This window comes from Lampetra fluviatilis, chromosome 13, assembly GCF_964198595.1.
Source record: "Lampetra fluviatilis chromosome 13, kcLamFluv1.1, whole genome shotgun sequence".
Classification (NCBI taxonomy): Eukaryota; Metazoa; Chordata; class Hyperoartia; order Petromyzontiformes; family Petromyzontidae; genus Lampetra; species Lampetra fluviatilis.
In genome coordinates this window covers 6,662,196-6,678,313 of record NC_136287.1, presented here as the reverse complement: position 1 = coordinate 6,678,313, position 16,118 = coordinate 6,662,196, and the positions used below count along the sequence as shown (strand labels likewise).

The 16,118-nt window shown below is 48.0% G+C and overlaps 1 protein-coding gene and 1 long non-coding RNA gene across 2 annotated transcripts; both read left to right on the top strand.

Annotated features, from left to right (window-relative positions):
- The first annotated feature begins 5,286 nt into the window (after positions 1 to 5,286).
- LOC144935316 (uncharacterized) lies at positions 5,287 to 7,700 on the top strand. The gene is made up of 3 exons (XR_013637295.1): positions 5,287 to 5,297; positions 5,726 to 5,861; positions 7,685 to 7,700. It is a non-coding gene; the product is annotated as an uncharacterized LOC144935316 (long non-coding RNA).
- A 5,999-nt stretch (positions 7,701 to 13,699) lies between these two features.
- Positions 13,700 to 15,543, top strand: STRC (stereocilin). Its single transcript, XM_078861875.1, has 3 exons — positions 13,700 to 13,842; positions 14,640 to 14,788; positions 15,290 to 15,543. The coding sequence occupies exons 1-3, from the start codon at positions 13,754 to 13,756 to the stop codon at positions 15,511 to 15,513; spliced, it is 462 nt and encodes a 153-aa protein (XP_078718001.1). The 5' UTR covers positions 13,700 to 13,753; the 3' UTR covers positions 15,514 to 15,543.
- The last annotated feature ends 575 nt before the right edge of the window (positions 15,544 to 16,118 follow it).

Sequence of the window (16,118 nt, the reverse complement as noted above, 5' to 3'; positions counted from 1 at the left end):
CATCTTTCCCTCCCGTGCAGCTCGCGTTCTTCATCGCCAAGAACCTCGGCGTCGCTGAGGCCTCAGAGCTGACGCAGGATGACCTGGCAGAGATGGCCTACCTCCTGCCGGCTTTGGGGTTGGCGTATACGCAGCAGCTGCCCAGCCAGCTGGTGCAAGCCGGCGCTCGCCACATCAACTCGATCACCTACGCTCCGGCACAGGTCGGTTCTGGCTTCGGTGTGCCTATCATGTAACATGCCCGTATTTGTCTCGGTGTTGTCGTACGTGTTACATGTGCGGTGCTTTTTGTTCAGGGGCCGTCCATAAATGACGTCACGCAGCTGGGGGGGGGGGTCAGACATTTGTGACGATGTGTGACGAGGGGGGGGGGGGTTTGAGAAATGTGACGTCACATAAAAATGCGCAACTTTAAATAAATATACACAACGCGTTCTACAACATTAGAGTGCAGCGCCACATTAAATACGCACCACAATGACAATAGTTTAAAGCGATTTGAAGCATGTATTACTTTTGTGGTGGGGGGGGGCAGTGCTTTGTAACGTCATATTTAAGGGAGGGGTCTGACTTTTTGTGACGCCGTGTGACTAGGGGCGGGGAGGGGGTCAAAAATCGTCCAAAATCGCGTGACGTTATTTATGGACGGCAACTCATTCGACCGGTGGATGAGGGCCCCCCCATGCCGTGCGAGATGTGGGGGGAAGGGGGGATTTTACCATAACTTCAATCCCGCCGGTCAGCGTGGGTTCGTGAATGCTGCAAGCATTGACGTGAGAGCAGTAATGGGTGCTGCTGCACTACTCTCTGCTGCTCTCTGCTGCTCATATTGTAGCCCTCCCCCATTAGCCTCCAACACCTTGTCTTATGCATGGTGGCCACCCATCCCAGCACCCTGAGGTCTGACGAGCGGCTTCTGTAAATTATATTTTAATTATGTTCCATTCATGGTACTGGAATCAAGAGTGCCCCTAAGGTGGCACCTGGTTTTGAGTGGAGGTCAAGCGGCAACTGCCTCAGCCTGGTGGCATCTGTGTGGCTCGTCATGAGGCGTGGTTGCTGTTCTGTGAGAGAGTGATGAGAAACATTTCGGGGCGAGTCCCTGCCAGGCCCAGCTCCAGCTGCTCTAAAGATGTTGGGGGGGGGGGGCAATAGGGATGTTGTGTGTGGGGGCTCACCATAGGGAATTGATTCACTGCGAAGCGGAGTGAACTTGGCTGGGGTCAAAATGACATTTGGTTGTGGCAGGGCCCTGCTCCAGCGCCTCTGCAGCTGATAGAGGTCTGCAGGACTGGCGAATGTCAGACTTGGAGTGAACTTGACAGTGTTTTTAATTCTGTTATCGCCGTGCACTCTCTGAGGCCAGCACTTCTGTTTCCAGAACAATAGAAAAATGTTTTTCATTGCAACAAAACGTGAGCCCGGTACAACGCGACGAAATATTCCAGTGACGGGGTGCTACAGAGAATCCGCGATAATCGATTCCGGCATGATGGAACCACACGACAGGGGAAGGAAGGGCGGGGGGGGGGTTTAGGCCCTGCTGCCCCAAACAAATGGGGACCTCGCGTGTGTAGGGAGGAAGATAAAGATTTAAATGGGGAGGGAAAAGGCGTATAACCAACATGCTATGGAAAGACCAAGGATAGAGGGGAGGGTGGGACACTAGGAAACATTGAATGATGATGTATTTGAAACCACCCCGTTATATTTTTTTACACGTGTGTGTATTTGCGTGTGTGTGCATCTGTTTATTTTGAACGTATGGTATGTATTGTATTGCAGGCTCGAGTGCTTGCTGAAAAATTCATTCACGAGAGACAAGTAAGAAATGTTGTTTCGTTACATAAGGCGTTCACTGCAGTCGTTTTGAAACACACCATTTATACCACTGCACTGATTGCAGAGAGATTGATTTCAAGCAGGTTTAAATGTTTTTTTAACTAACTTAGATAGTGCTTATTGTTTAGGTTAGTATACTATTCACAAAGTTTACACCAGGGTTAATGACCAACGTATTGTTTCGTGTTGATCCTATGATACCACATGTGGTCGAATTTAAGTGAATCGAGATAGGAGGAATGTCCGACCGGTAAGGCCTCGGCGTCGACACTAACGAGAGAGTGGCAGCCAATGGAGGAAGCACACCTGAGGGCATAGATTGTTACCTCCCAGGACAGCAAGAAATGGTAACGGTTGGGGAGACCTTCATTCAGCAGTGGATTACTCAGGACTGATGATAATGATGACAAGGAATAACAATTGATGATGATTATTCAAGGTCGCCAAAGTTGTGCTCACACAGCGTGTGTGCCTCTCCTTGCCCAGCTGACGGCGCAGGTCGTGGGGCAGCTGGGCAGCTTGGTGTGTGGGCTCCCGCCATCTGTGCTGCGCACTCTGCCCCCGGCGGCCCTCACCCAGGGCTGGCCGGCGGTGAGGCCCCACGCTGCCTGCCTGCGTGCCGCACAGAGGACGGCCATCATCTCAACATTCAGGGTCAGCATGCTCCCCTCCCCACATCAGTTTTCATGTTCTCGCACATGGATGGGTCAGAGACAGGATTTCCCCCCTCGTTAGGCCCTTGCGCCGCCAATCTCAGATTTTTGGTCAGAGTTTCTGTTCTCCCCCCTTGTACTATGACCGATGCTTTGTACTGCGCTCGTGTTGAGTCGCAAAAAAAACCTATTTAAAACAACTATTTAGGGTCGGCCTCCCTCACCTGGCTCTTTTGTTCATTCACTGCAGGATTTATTTTTCCCCCAAGTCTCCCTCGCAAAATAGGCTTTTATCTGAATGGGCCTTTCACCTCGAATCACAAATTGGCCCTACAAAGTTGGCGTCACAGAAACTACTTCAAAAGGCCTCTTTATCCACATGAGGGGAACATCTTTTGATCACCTGCAAAGGTCATCACATATCAATCAAACCTGAATGTTTAAGTCTCATAGCTGGAATAAGCCTATTTACATGAAAAACCCAATGTAATGTGATGGCTTTTTTCAAAGTCATTGATCATAATCACCATACTTAATTACGCAGTTGTTCCCTGGAACCGAACCCAGGATCCCAGTGGTGCTCGCTCAGTGTCTTAACTACCCGGCCATCTCTGTATCATATGACACATTGTAAAAACAATTAATATTGTCAAGCAGTGCACATTTGGGCAGTACACCACAGGGTCTATGCTGAATCCTTTGACTTTACCCAGCGCTCCAAGATGGACTGTCTGGAGTGGATCGCGCGACTCGGCCCCCTGCTGTCTGATCTGTCGTTGGTTGACCTGGACTTCCGCTACCCGGCGCATGCTGCCAGCCTTCCGGCACTCGCTGACATTAACTGGACTCCTCACCAGGTGTGTGGGCCCCTTTTTGCAAGCAGGTGAATTCAGGAGTCAGTACCCGCTCTGGGTCTGTGTGGCAGCAGTGGTTGTTGTATTGTTGCATCACAAGACTGTGATAGATGGTAATGGTAATAGTGTAGTGACATAGGACGTCACTACTGTGTCGGCCCGTACGAGGGCTGGGGGCCCCAAGGGGGTGCCTGGGGGGTCACGTGGTGGAGGGACCCAGACCTTCCCTTGAGGTGGGGGAAGGGAGGCGTGGCCTGTGAAGGGAGGCGTGGCCTGGGCAGAGCCGGCCACGCCAGAGCAGATATAAGCGGGGTGTGAACGCAGAGCGAGGGCTGTTGTACTCCGAAGTGAAGACGATATCATCGGTCCTCAAGTCCCGGGTCGTCGTCCTGGACCAGGCAGGCCGTTGCCTGCCTGGTCCACTCTGCGTGGTGTTCCAGAGTGTTAGTGACTTGAGGAAGGTGGTCACCACCTCATGTACAGTGTTATATTACTTACCGTTTAATAAATAGTGTTGCCTCCAAGATGTGTGTGTGCACCTAATTCGAACCCACTACAATAGAAAGGCCATGATCCAGCGGTAGATCATTCATGGCTGATGATGATGATGGCGTCAGTACTCAATCACTATTTGTGTTTTGTTGTGTTTATATATAATATTCTTTTTTCTGAACGTTTTGTTGCAGGCACAGTCCCTTTTCAGAAGGATTCTCAAGGGGCACAGTGGAGAGTTGAAAAAGGAATTTATACTGTAAGGGATCTTACTGTCAGGGATCAGCGATGGTTCGGTGCCATATATCCACCGTGGCCATGCACCTGCACAGCGGCTCATCATTGTGCTGCCTTGTCAGAATCAGAACATGTATTTATACTGGAGGAATCCGATGAGCTATAATGCTCTTTTTTCACAGATGTCCAGTCGGGGCGGGTCAGAACGTTAAAACAACAAACAATACACAAACACGATAGGAGTGCAAAGTATAGGCAAATAAAAGGTAAATAATGGACACACAAAGAACATGTTTCAGTATATCATTGTAATATGATGATGATTAAAATAAACATTTTAAAACATTCAATTGTGATTGGAAAAATATTGTAATTTATTTGTCTATCAGTAGCAGACAATACATCTCCCTTCCAGGAGTGGCCATCAGCTCCCAGAAGGCCGTGAGGCTGAGGGGCTGGGTAAGATTTACTTTGAATTGTTTATCGAAAAAGATGGATGTGTAAAGCGGCCGTGTCGTCTGCTTATTTCTTTTGTTATTTATAATTCTACAAAATGACACTCATGCTTCTTTTGAGTTGTCTGTCAGTAGGTGTCTTTAGTGAGGAATCACAACCAATCACTTTGCTCAATATTCTTATGCACATCTCCAGGTCAGCTCATGCACTCTCATTAAACTAACTTGCACGATGGAAAGCAGATTTCATTGTTGTTATTTATTATTTGTGCATTTGCTTATCCTTGGTTCTGGAAATATGAACAGCATGACAAAGCACCATCATTTAAATCATCCTCTTTGCTAATGAAATCCTCTTTGAGAGCCACGTTGTTCAGTCAAACTGAGGTTAAATGTGACAATGTCAATACATGAATGCACAGTGTGACAATAACATATATTTGTTCACCCAGGTCTCTGGGGACGGTTTTTCAAGGTGTGGACTGTGAGAATTTGATGGCATTTTCCCAGGATCCTGAGTTTCTGGGTTTGGTGCATCACCTGTTGTTGGTGGCGGAGGTGGTCAGGACATCTCTGGTGAGAGTCTCGCATGGGCATAGCTGATGACTGAATGTTGGTTTCTGAAGGCTGTCGTGGCCTCAACTTACACACGTATTTTCTAAATGTCCACAGTGCAAGTGCATTGTGGCTTGGATTGAAAACAAATCTGAAATAACCGTGGAAGAAATCATCTTGATGGGACCTCAGCTTGTCATGGAGTTGCCGTAAGTGACATAAAGATAGAATAAAGACAATAATATTTGAAACGGTAATATATCACGTGAAAAAATATCCCGTGTTCATTCAGCACATTCATCAATAACACTGCCATAAAGAAGGGCCATTGCCCGAAATGTTGCCTAATATTTGATCTTTAGGACAGTGTTATTCAGAAGTGTTGTGGTTTTGTTATTGGTGCTTGTGTATCACTGCTGACACAGCTATAATAAGCATTGTTTTTTCTGATGTTCCCTGTTCATTCAGATGATCATTTATTTGTATTTTCAGCTAACAATTGCTCTCTAACACCATAGAATAAACATTTAATCAATATTTACAACATTATGGTAATTATACTGGTTAAAATAATAGTTGTCATTATTATAATATGAAAATTTAATAACGGTGCAATGTTTTGTATTTTACTGTTTAGGATGAAAACGCTTTCCTCATTTCCCAGCAAAGCATTCAAGATGGCTGTGGACATCATCACCCAAAACCAAATACACTTCCTCAATCTGGAACCGTCCAAGCAGAGGCAGCTGACAAAAACAATCTTGGAGCAGATGGTGAGCACAGTGCTATTTTTTTCTTCACATAATTTCTCCAGCGATTGCTCCTGAGCAAAGAAAATGTGCACACATGTCCCAATCGTGCTCTGGCCACCAGCTCAAGAACCAAACAGCTTTTTTACGCCTTTCTTATTATTCCAACTCTCAGCTGTGAGCGGTAACATCGAGTAAACATTCGCACTTCTGTAGCTGCAGCTCCTTGCCCACCACATGGGCCCATGCTGACACGGAAGTTGAGTATTAGAGCATCGCAGCAATGGACTACAAGATGAGATGTCCAGCAAAAAGGGGCTGCCAAGGGCAAGGGGCAAAAGGGGCAATTTTCCCTAGAGCCTCACACATTTTTTCAAAACTGCTTTTTTGTGTTTTAGTTTGTTTTCCTTCCCCCACACCGTCGATTTGCACGGTTGGCTACACGTACGGTGTGAAAGAAGAAAACATTTCCACGGACCACCAAGCCCCCTACTCATGGTGGCAAACGCATTCACTTATCTCTAAATACCAGTGATACGAAATTATTAATATTACCGGAACATACAAATATTTTGAAACTTTTATTTTGAGGGGGGTGGGGGGGGGTTAGATATTAGGGTTAGGGTAGTTTGATCTGGGTAGTTTGCCTCACTCCCTTTTTCAATTAAATATCATAAGTAAAATATGAATTAATGTCCAAAACAATTATTTCTGGACCATCAACCTGTGCATTTGCATCACAGCCACCGCGGCCCCACCTGGAGGACATTCGCGGACCACACTCTGTGGGCCACTGGCAGAGGTCGCAACCGGGTACCCGATACCCGTACCCTACCCGATACCCGGCTACCCATACCCGGCCGGGTACGGGTAGGGTACGGGTACCCGGCCGGGTACGGGTACCCGTTTGCGACCCTGGTGCGGCCGGGTACGGGTAAGGAATCAAAACCCGTTTGCGACCTCTGGCCACTGGGCTAGAACAAGCGCGTCGTGCGGTAAAGCAGCAATGTGCTGAATTGTGAACTAGCTCGAGCAGCGGCTCTTGCAAGGGCTGCCTCTCGCTCAGCAGGTGGAGCCCTTCTTCAGCAAACGCATATCGTTGAAACGTGAACAGGAGACTCGACTCTACGGGTTTTCGTTTTCGCGGCTGTGCAGTGCAGCTCTCAGATGTGTTTTCGGGTTGTGCTGCGTGTCGTTCGGCACGATGTCCAACGTTTCGCTCAACGTGTCGCCGGGAGCTTCTTCCGGAACTGATAAAAACTCTCAGTACCTGTCTGAATCTCCGAGCACGTTGGACGTAACGTTAGAGATAATGCCGCCGAATAACACGCGGCAACAACCCGAACGCAGAGAACGTTTGCAAACACCAAGAAGCCGCTCCTTGTTCCACTCTCCTACTCCACTCCACTTATCCACGTCCATCAATCCTTTCTCAAATAGAGAATTAAGTTCTTATTCGTTGTTGCGTGCTTCAGATGAGTCAAACGTCAAGCATGTGCCGTAGGTGCCATCACAGGGGAGTGGGTGGGGGGAGTGGACAAATGCTGTTGCCGTGATGCTACAATCTAAGTCGGAGATTTAAACCTGTGTTTGCTGGCCTATTAAAAGCTGCCTCGTGCCATGTCCCTCGGCTACAGCTCCGCATCCGAGGCATCTCTTTTCTCACAAAGTCCCTCCCCCCTCCTCACCATCACCAAGTCAGTCATCCCCTCCACTTATAAAACTGTGCCACTGCCTGTGGTCTGCAGCACAGTAGGAGGCAAGCAGCTGAATTTGAGAAACCATGAAGTGTCCGTGGCGAGAATTACACTTTGCCTACCCCGTCCCTTCCCTCCATACGTTTGCAGCCGCTGCCAACCGTCGTGCAGATTGGCGGTGAGTACCTCGACTCGCTGGGCTTCCTCGTGGGCTTCATGGAGGAGGAAGTGTTGCGCAGGATGTCTCGCCCAGAGCTGCTGTTGCGGTTGGGCGAGCTGCACGGGTACTGCCTCCCGGCCCCAACGTTTGACGCCCTGGGACTCATCCTCACGCAGAACGATGCCCTCGGGTCAGTGATGTGTAACACCGCCTGGATACTTGGAGTTTGCGTGTTGCTCTCCCTGTGGTCGTGTGGATTTTTCACAGGGTCCTCTGGTTCCATATGTAGAAACATGCGTTTAGAGTATACATCTGCTATAAAATTAACATGCGATAAGCCACTTTGTTGAGCTATCATTTGTGGCCAGGTCACTTCTGAAAAAGCGCTATATAACTCAGTCGGCCTTTCCTGGTACAATAAAAAATTGTAGTAGTAGAAGTAAATTCCATTCGAGACTTATTTAAAATCAAATAACATCATCACCTGAATCCAGCTTCGAGATGTTTTATTTTCTGCAGAGGCTGTGTTTGAATGCAAGCTGTGTAGATAGTTTGAGGGGGTCAAGTTCTGTCCGTCCTAGCCATCCACCACATACGGTGAACGATGTGGTGCTGCTGCTGCTTCTGCAGGGGTGCTGACATGTGGAGTCTGGCTACCGTGGAGCAGCTGGGGAGGTTGGTTCTCGCCCTGCCTCTGGAAGACATCTACCAGCTGCCCAAGGTGGGTGACACCTCGTGGCATATACGTCACTGCACAATACAGAGACTCTTATAATGGTAATAATATGAATCATTTGTACATTTTATATTCACGCCATTTTTTGGCACAGAGGCTCCCGTGAAGGCGCTGTGTTTCACAGATGGATATAGCTTGCCAGTAAGTTGATGATGTAGCTATATGGTTTTATCCGATTAAGTACCGTAATTTGTGGGTCATTTTAAAATGTGTCAAATTTGGACCGTCACTCTGCCATGGCAATCTCAGACATTACCCTGCCGGTGAATATATCGCACAAATTCTATCTCTGTTGGAGCTACCAACCCCACATCCAAGTGACTGAATTACAGGCATATGCCATCTCACCTGTCTGATTAAAAATCACTTCTCTGCATGCGTCCGGTTAACCAACGAGTCCTTGGATTCGCACCCCCCCCCCCACGCTGCCTGCCGCAGGAGGTGCTGAGCATGGAGGTGGTGGAGTTCGTGCTGCGGGCGCAGTGGCGCTGGGAGGCGAACGCCGTGGGAAGGGCGTGCACGCGTCGCCTCGGCGAGAGGGCCCGGCTGGGCCTGCTCAGCAAGGCTCGCGCTCTCGCTGAGCGGAGCTCCCACATGGAGCACGGGCAGCGTGGAGGTGAGGGCGGTGGCCTGCAGATGGTTACTCCGATTGTGGAGATGTATGTCGGGCAGGTTTTAATAGGATATCGGGAAAGCTACCAAGCTTCCTGGTTTCTGCTGGTCTGTCCGGTTTCATAAAGGCTGTATGTGCCAGTGTCCCAAAGCATTTGGGAAAAGGATTTGGGTCCTAGTTTAAAATGTTCGGGCCTAAGGCTAGGCTTGTACAGGCAAAGGGTGGGGCAATGGTTGGGGTTGACAATGAGAGAGAGAGACCTGGTATAACGTATGGATATGCATGGCATTCAAGAGCATGGATTCACCAAATGCCATTCGATAGATAAGCACATGCTGTGTATAGCTTGATAATTGCGAGTACAGTACACATTTGGATTATACGCAGCTATCTTCGCCCCCTACTTTGAAAACTTGGCAGGACCCTCCTAAAAAAATGTCATGAGACTCAGTGAGACTTTACTGGGTAAACAAGCACAATAACAATAATATTATACACTGCACTTCTATTAACTGTCAGTTTAACATGTAGGCTTTCAAAACAACACATCCGAGTCAGATTTGGCACGGTACATAAAATACAGAATTTAATATCTGGTACAAAAGATGTATTGCCGAAACTATCAACAGAAGGTGTGTACAGGATTAATTGCACGTGTGGTAAATGTTATGCTGGGCAAACAGGACGAATGATCAGCACGAGATTAAAAGAACATCATAGAAATATAAAATTATTCCAAATGCAACTGTCAGCAGTAGCAGAACACGCGTGCCAGCAAGGACACTCAATTGATTTTGATAATGTTGAAGTTTTGTGCAAAACTAGCTACTACTGGCCAAGACGAATTAAAGAATCTATCGAAATTGAAATAAATAAAAAGAACTTTAACCGTTCGGATAGCTACCGTCTTAGTGCTGCGTGGAAGCGAATCATGAAATAATACATTATTTAAATGCATTCCTACAAAGGGCAGCGTACTTAAATAGGGATTACCGTTGTTAGGTCTATTTTAATAAACAATAGACAGGAAGGACAAGTTTAAAGGGCTCGCATAATGCACAAGCATAAGGTACGTTGCCTCAGTAATCCCCCCCCCATCATTGTGCAAGAGCGTAGAAGGGTGGTCAACACATCTACGCCTCTATATAAGGAACGAAACAGCAAGAGACTTCTCCACGAATCTGGCTGTCGCCTGATGAAGCTAGTTGTTATTTCTGGCGAAACGTCGTACTCAGATTGTAAATGTTGTGGCTTGGCTCTCCAACACACCGGTGTGCTGCACTAGTACACTACACTATACACCACACTATACACTACACTATACACTACGGCACTATACACTAGTGCTGTACTAGTGACGAATTGGCCACGTTCTGTTTACGTGACAACCCTTATTAGTTGGCTGTGTCGGGTGGTGGCGGGTTTTAACGACACATTTATATATTTACACGATCTAACCCAAAAACCTCTATTATGGATCTATGAACTGTATTACGAAATTCAGGAATAGCATCTTCATGTTAAGCAGGGCATCTCGAATTTCCTACACAAGTTAACTATAGCACTTCACGCTGTTACTGTGCAGCTTGATTACCGTTTGAAGAGAATTTCGGTCGGAGTGTTTGTGGTGTCGACTTCATTATTCATCTAGCAGCATTCAGTGACAATTTCAGCTATCTCGAGTTGTGGCTAACCCTTGTCTAGCTTGGTGAGGCGACGCCGGACACGTGTTGTACTCTGTGCTGCTGGTGCTCCTCCTTCTCAGCTCCGACGTGCGCCGACATCAAGGCCACATTCCCCGCGGTGTGGACCCCGGGCCAGCTGGTGCGGATGTCTGGGAAGGATTTCTACGACTGCCTGGAGACACTGGGGGCCGACGAATACCTCTCGCCCGAGCAGCTGACGGCCATCATGCAGAGAGTGGGACAGGTCAGCCTCTTGGTCACCCGTCTCTCCCATTTAATAGCATGATACAATAGGGGCAAGTTTAGGGCAGTCGTCACGGGCGATCTTCATCGGCAGCGCATTAGCTATGAGCAGCCATGTCAACTTCGTGGCGTAGAGCGGCGAGTCCTGTCAGAGTTCTGTCTGGTCAATGAAAGCAGGTGTGTTTGCCTAAAAAAATATTGTTTTGCACAACGCTCAACCTCAGGTAGTCATGTGACCTCAGTTTGTGATCTGATTGGTGTTTGCCATCCCAGTTGTCCATTCGTGCGAAACGGCCTCTCTCGGATTTGGTCCAGATTCAGGTAACTAAATGTTTTACAATAGAAAACGCTGCGGCGACTGTTTTCGGTGACAAACGCTGGCAACGGTTGCCCTAAAATTGCCATCGTGTATCATGGCTTTCATTCCTTTGCCACGAAGCTTGAAATAAAAACCCCCACATTACTGATGCACACTTGACCTGTGTAGCCGCTTACACATTTGTAAGTGTTTGGGCCTCTTTATTAGTCGGTGATATAATTAACGAAATCTCACTTTAAAGGCTCTGCAGGGATTAGGTGTTCGCTGCTCGATTAGCATATGTTTCTTTGAGGTCAAAACTGCTGTAAAGCAATAATAGTTTGTCGGTATTTTTTTCCTGATTTTTGTTTGTGTTAATGGATGTAAACCAGAGTGCTAATAGAAGACCCACTCACACGGGGGAAGTGCTGCACTCAAGCCCTGGATGTGGATGCGTTGTTAGAAACCTGCTTGCTTTACTGCCCCATGCAGGCACCCACCTCATTGCTTCTGCAGGGGGGCATCCCAAAAATCCGTGCTCTCTTCATGATCTACCAACCCCACATCTGAATGGCTGGATTACGAGCATGGATAACAAACCTGGAAACAACAAGATTGTGATGCTGCTAATGATTATGATGATGATTTTTTTGCTGGTGGTGATTATGATACCAATGATGGTGAGCATGATGATGATACCAATGGATCATACTGGCGATGATGAATATGATGCTGCTGATTACATAGATTTTTGTGATCATATTGATGATACCGGTGATGATGATTATGATGCCAAGAGTGCCGACGAAGCTACTGGTGATTCCAGAGATGATGTTAATGTCCTGGATGATGAGGATGACGACGACGATGATGACGATACCGACTGCTTCCTTCTGCTGCCCCCCCCCCTCTGCAGCTGCATGGCGGAGCAGCGCGGCTACCCCCCACGATGATTCAGCAACTGGGCCGCGCTGCGACGCGTCTCACGCCGCGCGAGCTGCTTGAGCTGGACCTCACCGACCCGGCCGCCCTGGCCTCACTGGGTGCCCTCGAGGGATGGGACCGCAAGCAGGTGCCCCGAGCTCACACGGCTCTAATTACGCACTCACCACACGCTCACCACACGCTCACCAGACGGTCACCCTGGTCTCACCCAACACTCACCACACACTCTCCCGCAGAGAGTGTGTGTGTACAGTGCGAAAAAAGTTAAATCTACATACATACCACGTGCTCATCGCACGCTAGCTCCATGCTCACCCCATGTTTTACTTACACTCACCCCATATTTGTCCCATGCTTGCCTCACGCTCACCGACTCGCTCACCCTACGCTAACACCACTCATCATGTGCTCACCCCACACTCAACTCACACTCACGCCACTAGGCTCACATTCATGCCACACTTATCTCACACTTACCCCACTCTCACCTCCTGGTCATCCCACTCACCCTACACTGTGTTTTGAGAGGTCATCGCTAACATGTATGATTAATCCCTCATTGTTTAACCTAACATTTTCATTGCTCATGCTTGTTGCGTGTGATTGAACTCGAAGCCACGTGTGCAAATTTTATGTACTAAACTTACACTGAATTAACCTTGGTTTGAGCAGCGAAACATCTTCCTGCACAGAAGTCAATCTTTCATTTGCAATGCTATGCATGCTAATTTAAAAGCCATTATAAAAGATTATTTGCCAAAATGATGAAAGGAGGTACATTTACATTTTCTGTCAACAAGTTTGTGTTAAACCGACATGTGTTCTCGTGTTAAATGGACTAATGTGATGCATGATAATTGGTTTTTTACCCTTCTATCTGGCAACAAAACTGACACCTTTTTACAAGGAGTCATGTTTGCATAGACCGCAATACCTGCAGTCATAATACAAACAAAAGACATAACTCTGATAATGTGCACTATCCTTGAAGTTGATTGGTCCACACCCGAGACAGCTTTCCTTAGAGCCTAGTCTCACATGGGTTGCCAGATAGAAGGGTAAAAAAACAATTATCATATTTTTACTGGCAAATGAGGTTCCCATAGTGAATGTGATGCATTTCAACCTCATTATCGGTCGTGCAGTGATCAGTGCACCACACTCTAACCCCAGCGATCTGACTTCTTTTCCTGCTCACGACCAATAACAGTGGCGAATGTTTGAACCAGTTATGATCCTCCCCAATGTCGACTCAACCTTAAATTGAGTACCTGGTGTGGTGTATAAACCGCCACAGGTGTGGTGTTGTGGTGTTAGCCGCCCACCCCCTCATGTGCCGTACCAGCCTTTATTGGTGCTTATTAATGACACTTGCCCCAAACAGCCTGTTAAAGGCTGTACATGGGATTACCACCGCCTGGGTTGGAGTGGTGGCTCGCGCATTTCACTGCGGGCACACTTTGATGTCCTGTCGCTTGGCTGCAGTTGGTGGCAGGTTTCCGGAGTTTCGTACAAAGGAGTGGGTCATCGGTGGCGGAGATGGACTCGACCGATCTGGTGATGCTGGGACACTTCATCTGCGGCATGACGCCGACCGACATCTCGCGCATCAACGCGCGGCAGTACAGGTCAGAGGGCCGGGAACATTTGCTGGAAAAAAACAGAGGGCAAAGGGCGTGATTCAATTCTTAGGAGCCTTGGGATTCTGTGAAGAGAGAGGGAGATGCCACAAAACACTTTTGCCTTTTTAAAATTTCTACAACTCAACACATGCCCGGTACAATACACCGATCATAGAACGGAGGGGGGGACAGAAATTACGCAAACGGCAACCCAATTTCAGCGTGACAGGGCCCTATTAAGGGGGCAAACTAGGCTCACTTCCCCACCCAAGTGGAGACCACGTGCGAGGTACATGAAGATTTATATGAGGGAAGGAAATACATTTGTCAAAATTTTAAGGGTGAAGGTGAGGCCCTGGAATTTCTCGCTCGCACCACCTCCGGTGGAAGAGCCTGCACACTCGAGGCAGCTCTGGAGAGCTACTCTCGAGGGTGTTTTAGCCTACTCTTCCACACTCGGCACGGGTGGAGGAATAAGTTTGTGAAGTTTATGAGAGCAGTAACCGTGGTAGTTTGCGACAGAAGGGCGATAAGCGAGGTGGTGAGCGAGTGACCGGAGTGAATTCAGTGAGAGCTGGATCATCAATCAACCTAACTGCTCTGAGACTTTGAACTCCATCAGGTGCGGTGACGTAAGAACGACGCGATCCATTCCAACAATGTTCCAACTTCGACCGAATTTATGTTTGGAGTAGCCGGAATAATTGTACTTTGCTAAAGGAGGCTTCGCATGAAACAGAAATCCAAGCATAGAAAGCCTTGGACAGTGCGAGGGGTGTGCGTGCCACCGGAATTGTGTGCAGTCGGGCAGCCCTGGCGATCGGAAGGCTGAGCCTGCGCTGCACAGAGGCCCAGCTCAACTCCTTGGTCAAGGTGGCAATGAGCTCCTCAGCCTTTGGCCTCCCAAGCAACTGGGGTCTGGAGGTGTTCACGGAGATCGGGTCTGTTGCAGGTACCGCACGATCGGATCTGTTGTCGGTGTTCAACTTCGTATGATTCGCACGCTTTAAGGAATAAAATCCGGCTTCGGTGGCAATCGAGGTTGGGGGGAAGTTGTCATGGTAGTTAGCGCACTGCACTATGGACCAGGTGACCTTAGCCCCTGAGTTCGATTCCTGGTCACGGCTAACATCAATAGCGAGTGATATCTGAGCTGTCACGCGTTCTCCCCCCAACCTTGCTATTCACCAAACCACAATGACCACCAACGTGGTGATTTATGGCCCATTGCCAACATGGTAACTCATTTCTTTAGAACGGCTTTTTGTGTTCAGTTTGTTGTCCTTCCCCCGCACCTCCGATTAGCACTGTTGGCTAAGTTCTTTGCGAAAGCAGTTCAACATACATACATACATGCATGGTGAGAAGAGGCCATCATCCACCAGTGGATAAAGGCACACTTTGTAAAGATGTCAATCAATGTAATGTTTCCTCATCTTGTTTTATGTTGCAGTTGGTCTCCCCGATGTGGTCCTGTCAGCCTTGGTCAAAGAACAAATCGAGGGCCTCACATCGACCGCCATTGCAATTATGCCTCCACGGAAATTCGCTGTAAGTAATCACAAACGCACGTTTCTAAATGTGGAGGAAAAAACCGGAGAACCCGACCCAGAGAGAAATACAAAACGACCACGGAGAGACACGCAAACTCTGAATATACAGCAGGCGTCAGGGTAGAGATCGAACCCACGACCTCATGTATACCAGGCGAGGTAGTTAACATCTTGCCACCGTGGTGCCCCCACCTTATACGAAGTGCGTTCCAATAGTCCACGCCGCGTGTCTCATTCACCGGTTTCCTGGGCGAGCTGCACCGGAAGCTTAAATGTTTGAATTACCCCTCATACGTGCCCTGCATTGGCGAGACCGTTACTTATATATGTAGGACTCTTACTGACGCGACAACTTCTTTGTCTCTCTCGTTCCTTTATTTCGCATATAGTTCACATCTCCGACAGCATCGTTCAATGTTCCTCCATACTCTTCAATGTACAATTCTCCATCAGCCCCACTCGATGTCCCTCCGTTCGCTCGCTCTGCTGCTTCGCTTGCTCTCTCTCTCTCTCTCCACCAAGGTCTGTTACTTCGCTGCTTCGCTACGCTGTACTCGCTCCGTCCTTGCTACTCTGTCCGTACTCTCTATATCCACTGCTACCGTATACTGTATTCTCTTTGTCCACTGCTACCTTATACTATACACTCTTATCCACTGCTACCTTATACTATACACTCATATCCACTGCTACCTTATACTATACGCTCTTATCCACTGCTACCTTATA

What these genes read in the sequence shown, in the direction of transcription:
- STRC (XM_078861875.1), top strand. Translation starts at nt 13,754, where the DNA reads ATGGACTCGACCGATCTGGTGATGCTGGGACACTTCATCTGCGGCATG. An exon ending in ATCAACGCGCGGCAGTACAG is followed by an intron (nt 13,843 to 14,639) that starts GTCAGAGGGCCG and finishes AATTGTGTGCAG; the next exon opens with TCGGGCAGCCCTGGCGATCG. An exon ending in GGAGATCGGGTCTGTTGCAG is followed by an intron (nt 14,789 to 15,289) that starts GTACCGCACGAT and finishes TTTATGTTGCAG; the next exon opens with TTGGTCTCCCCGATGTGGTC.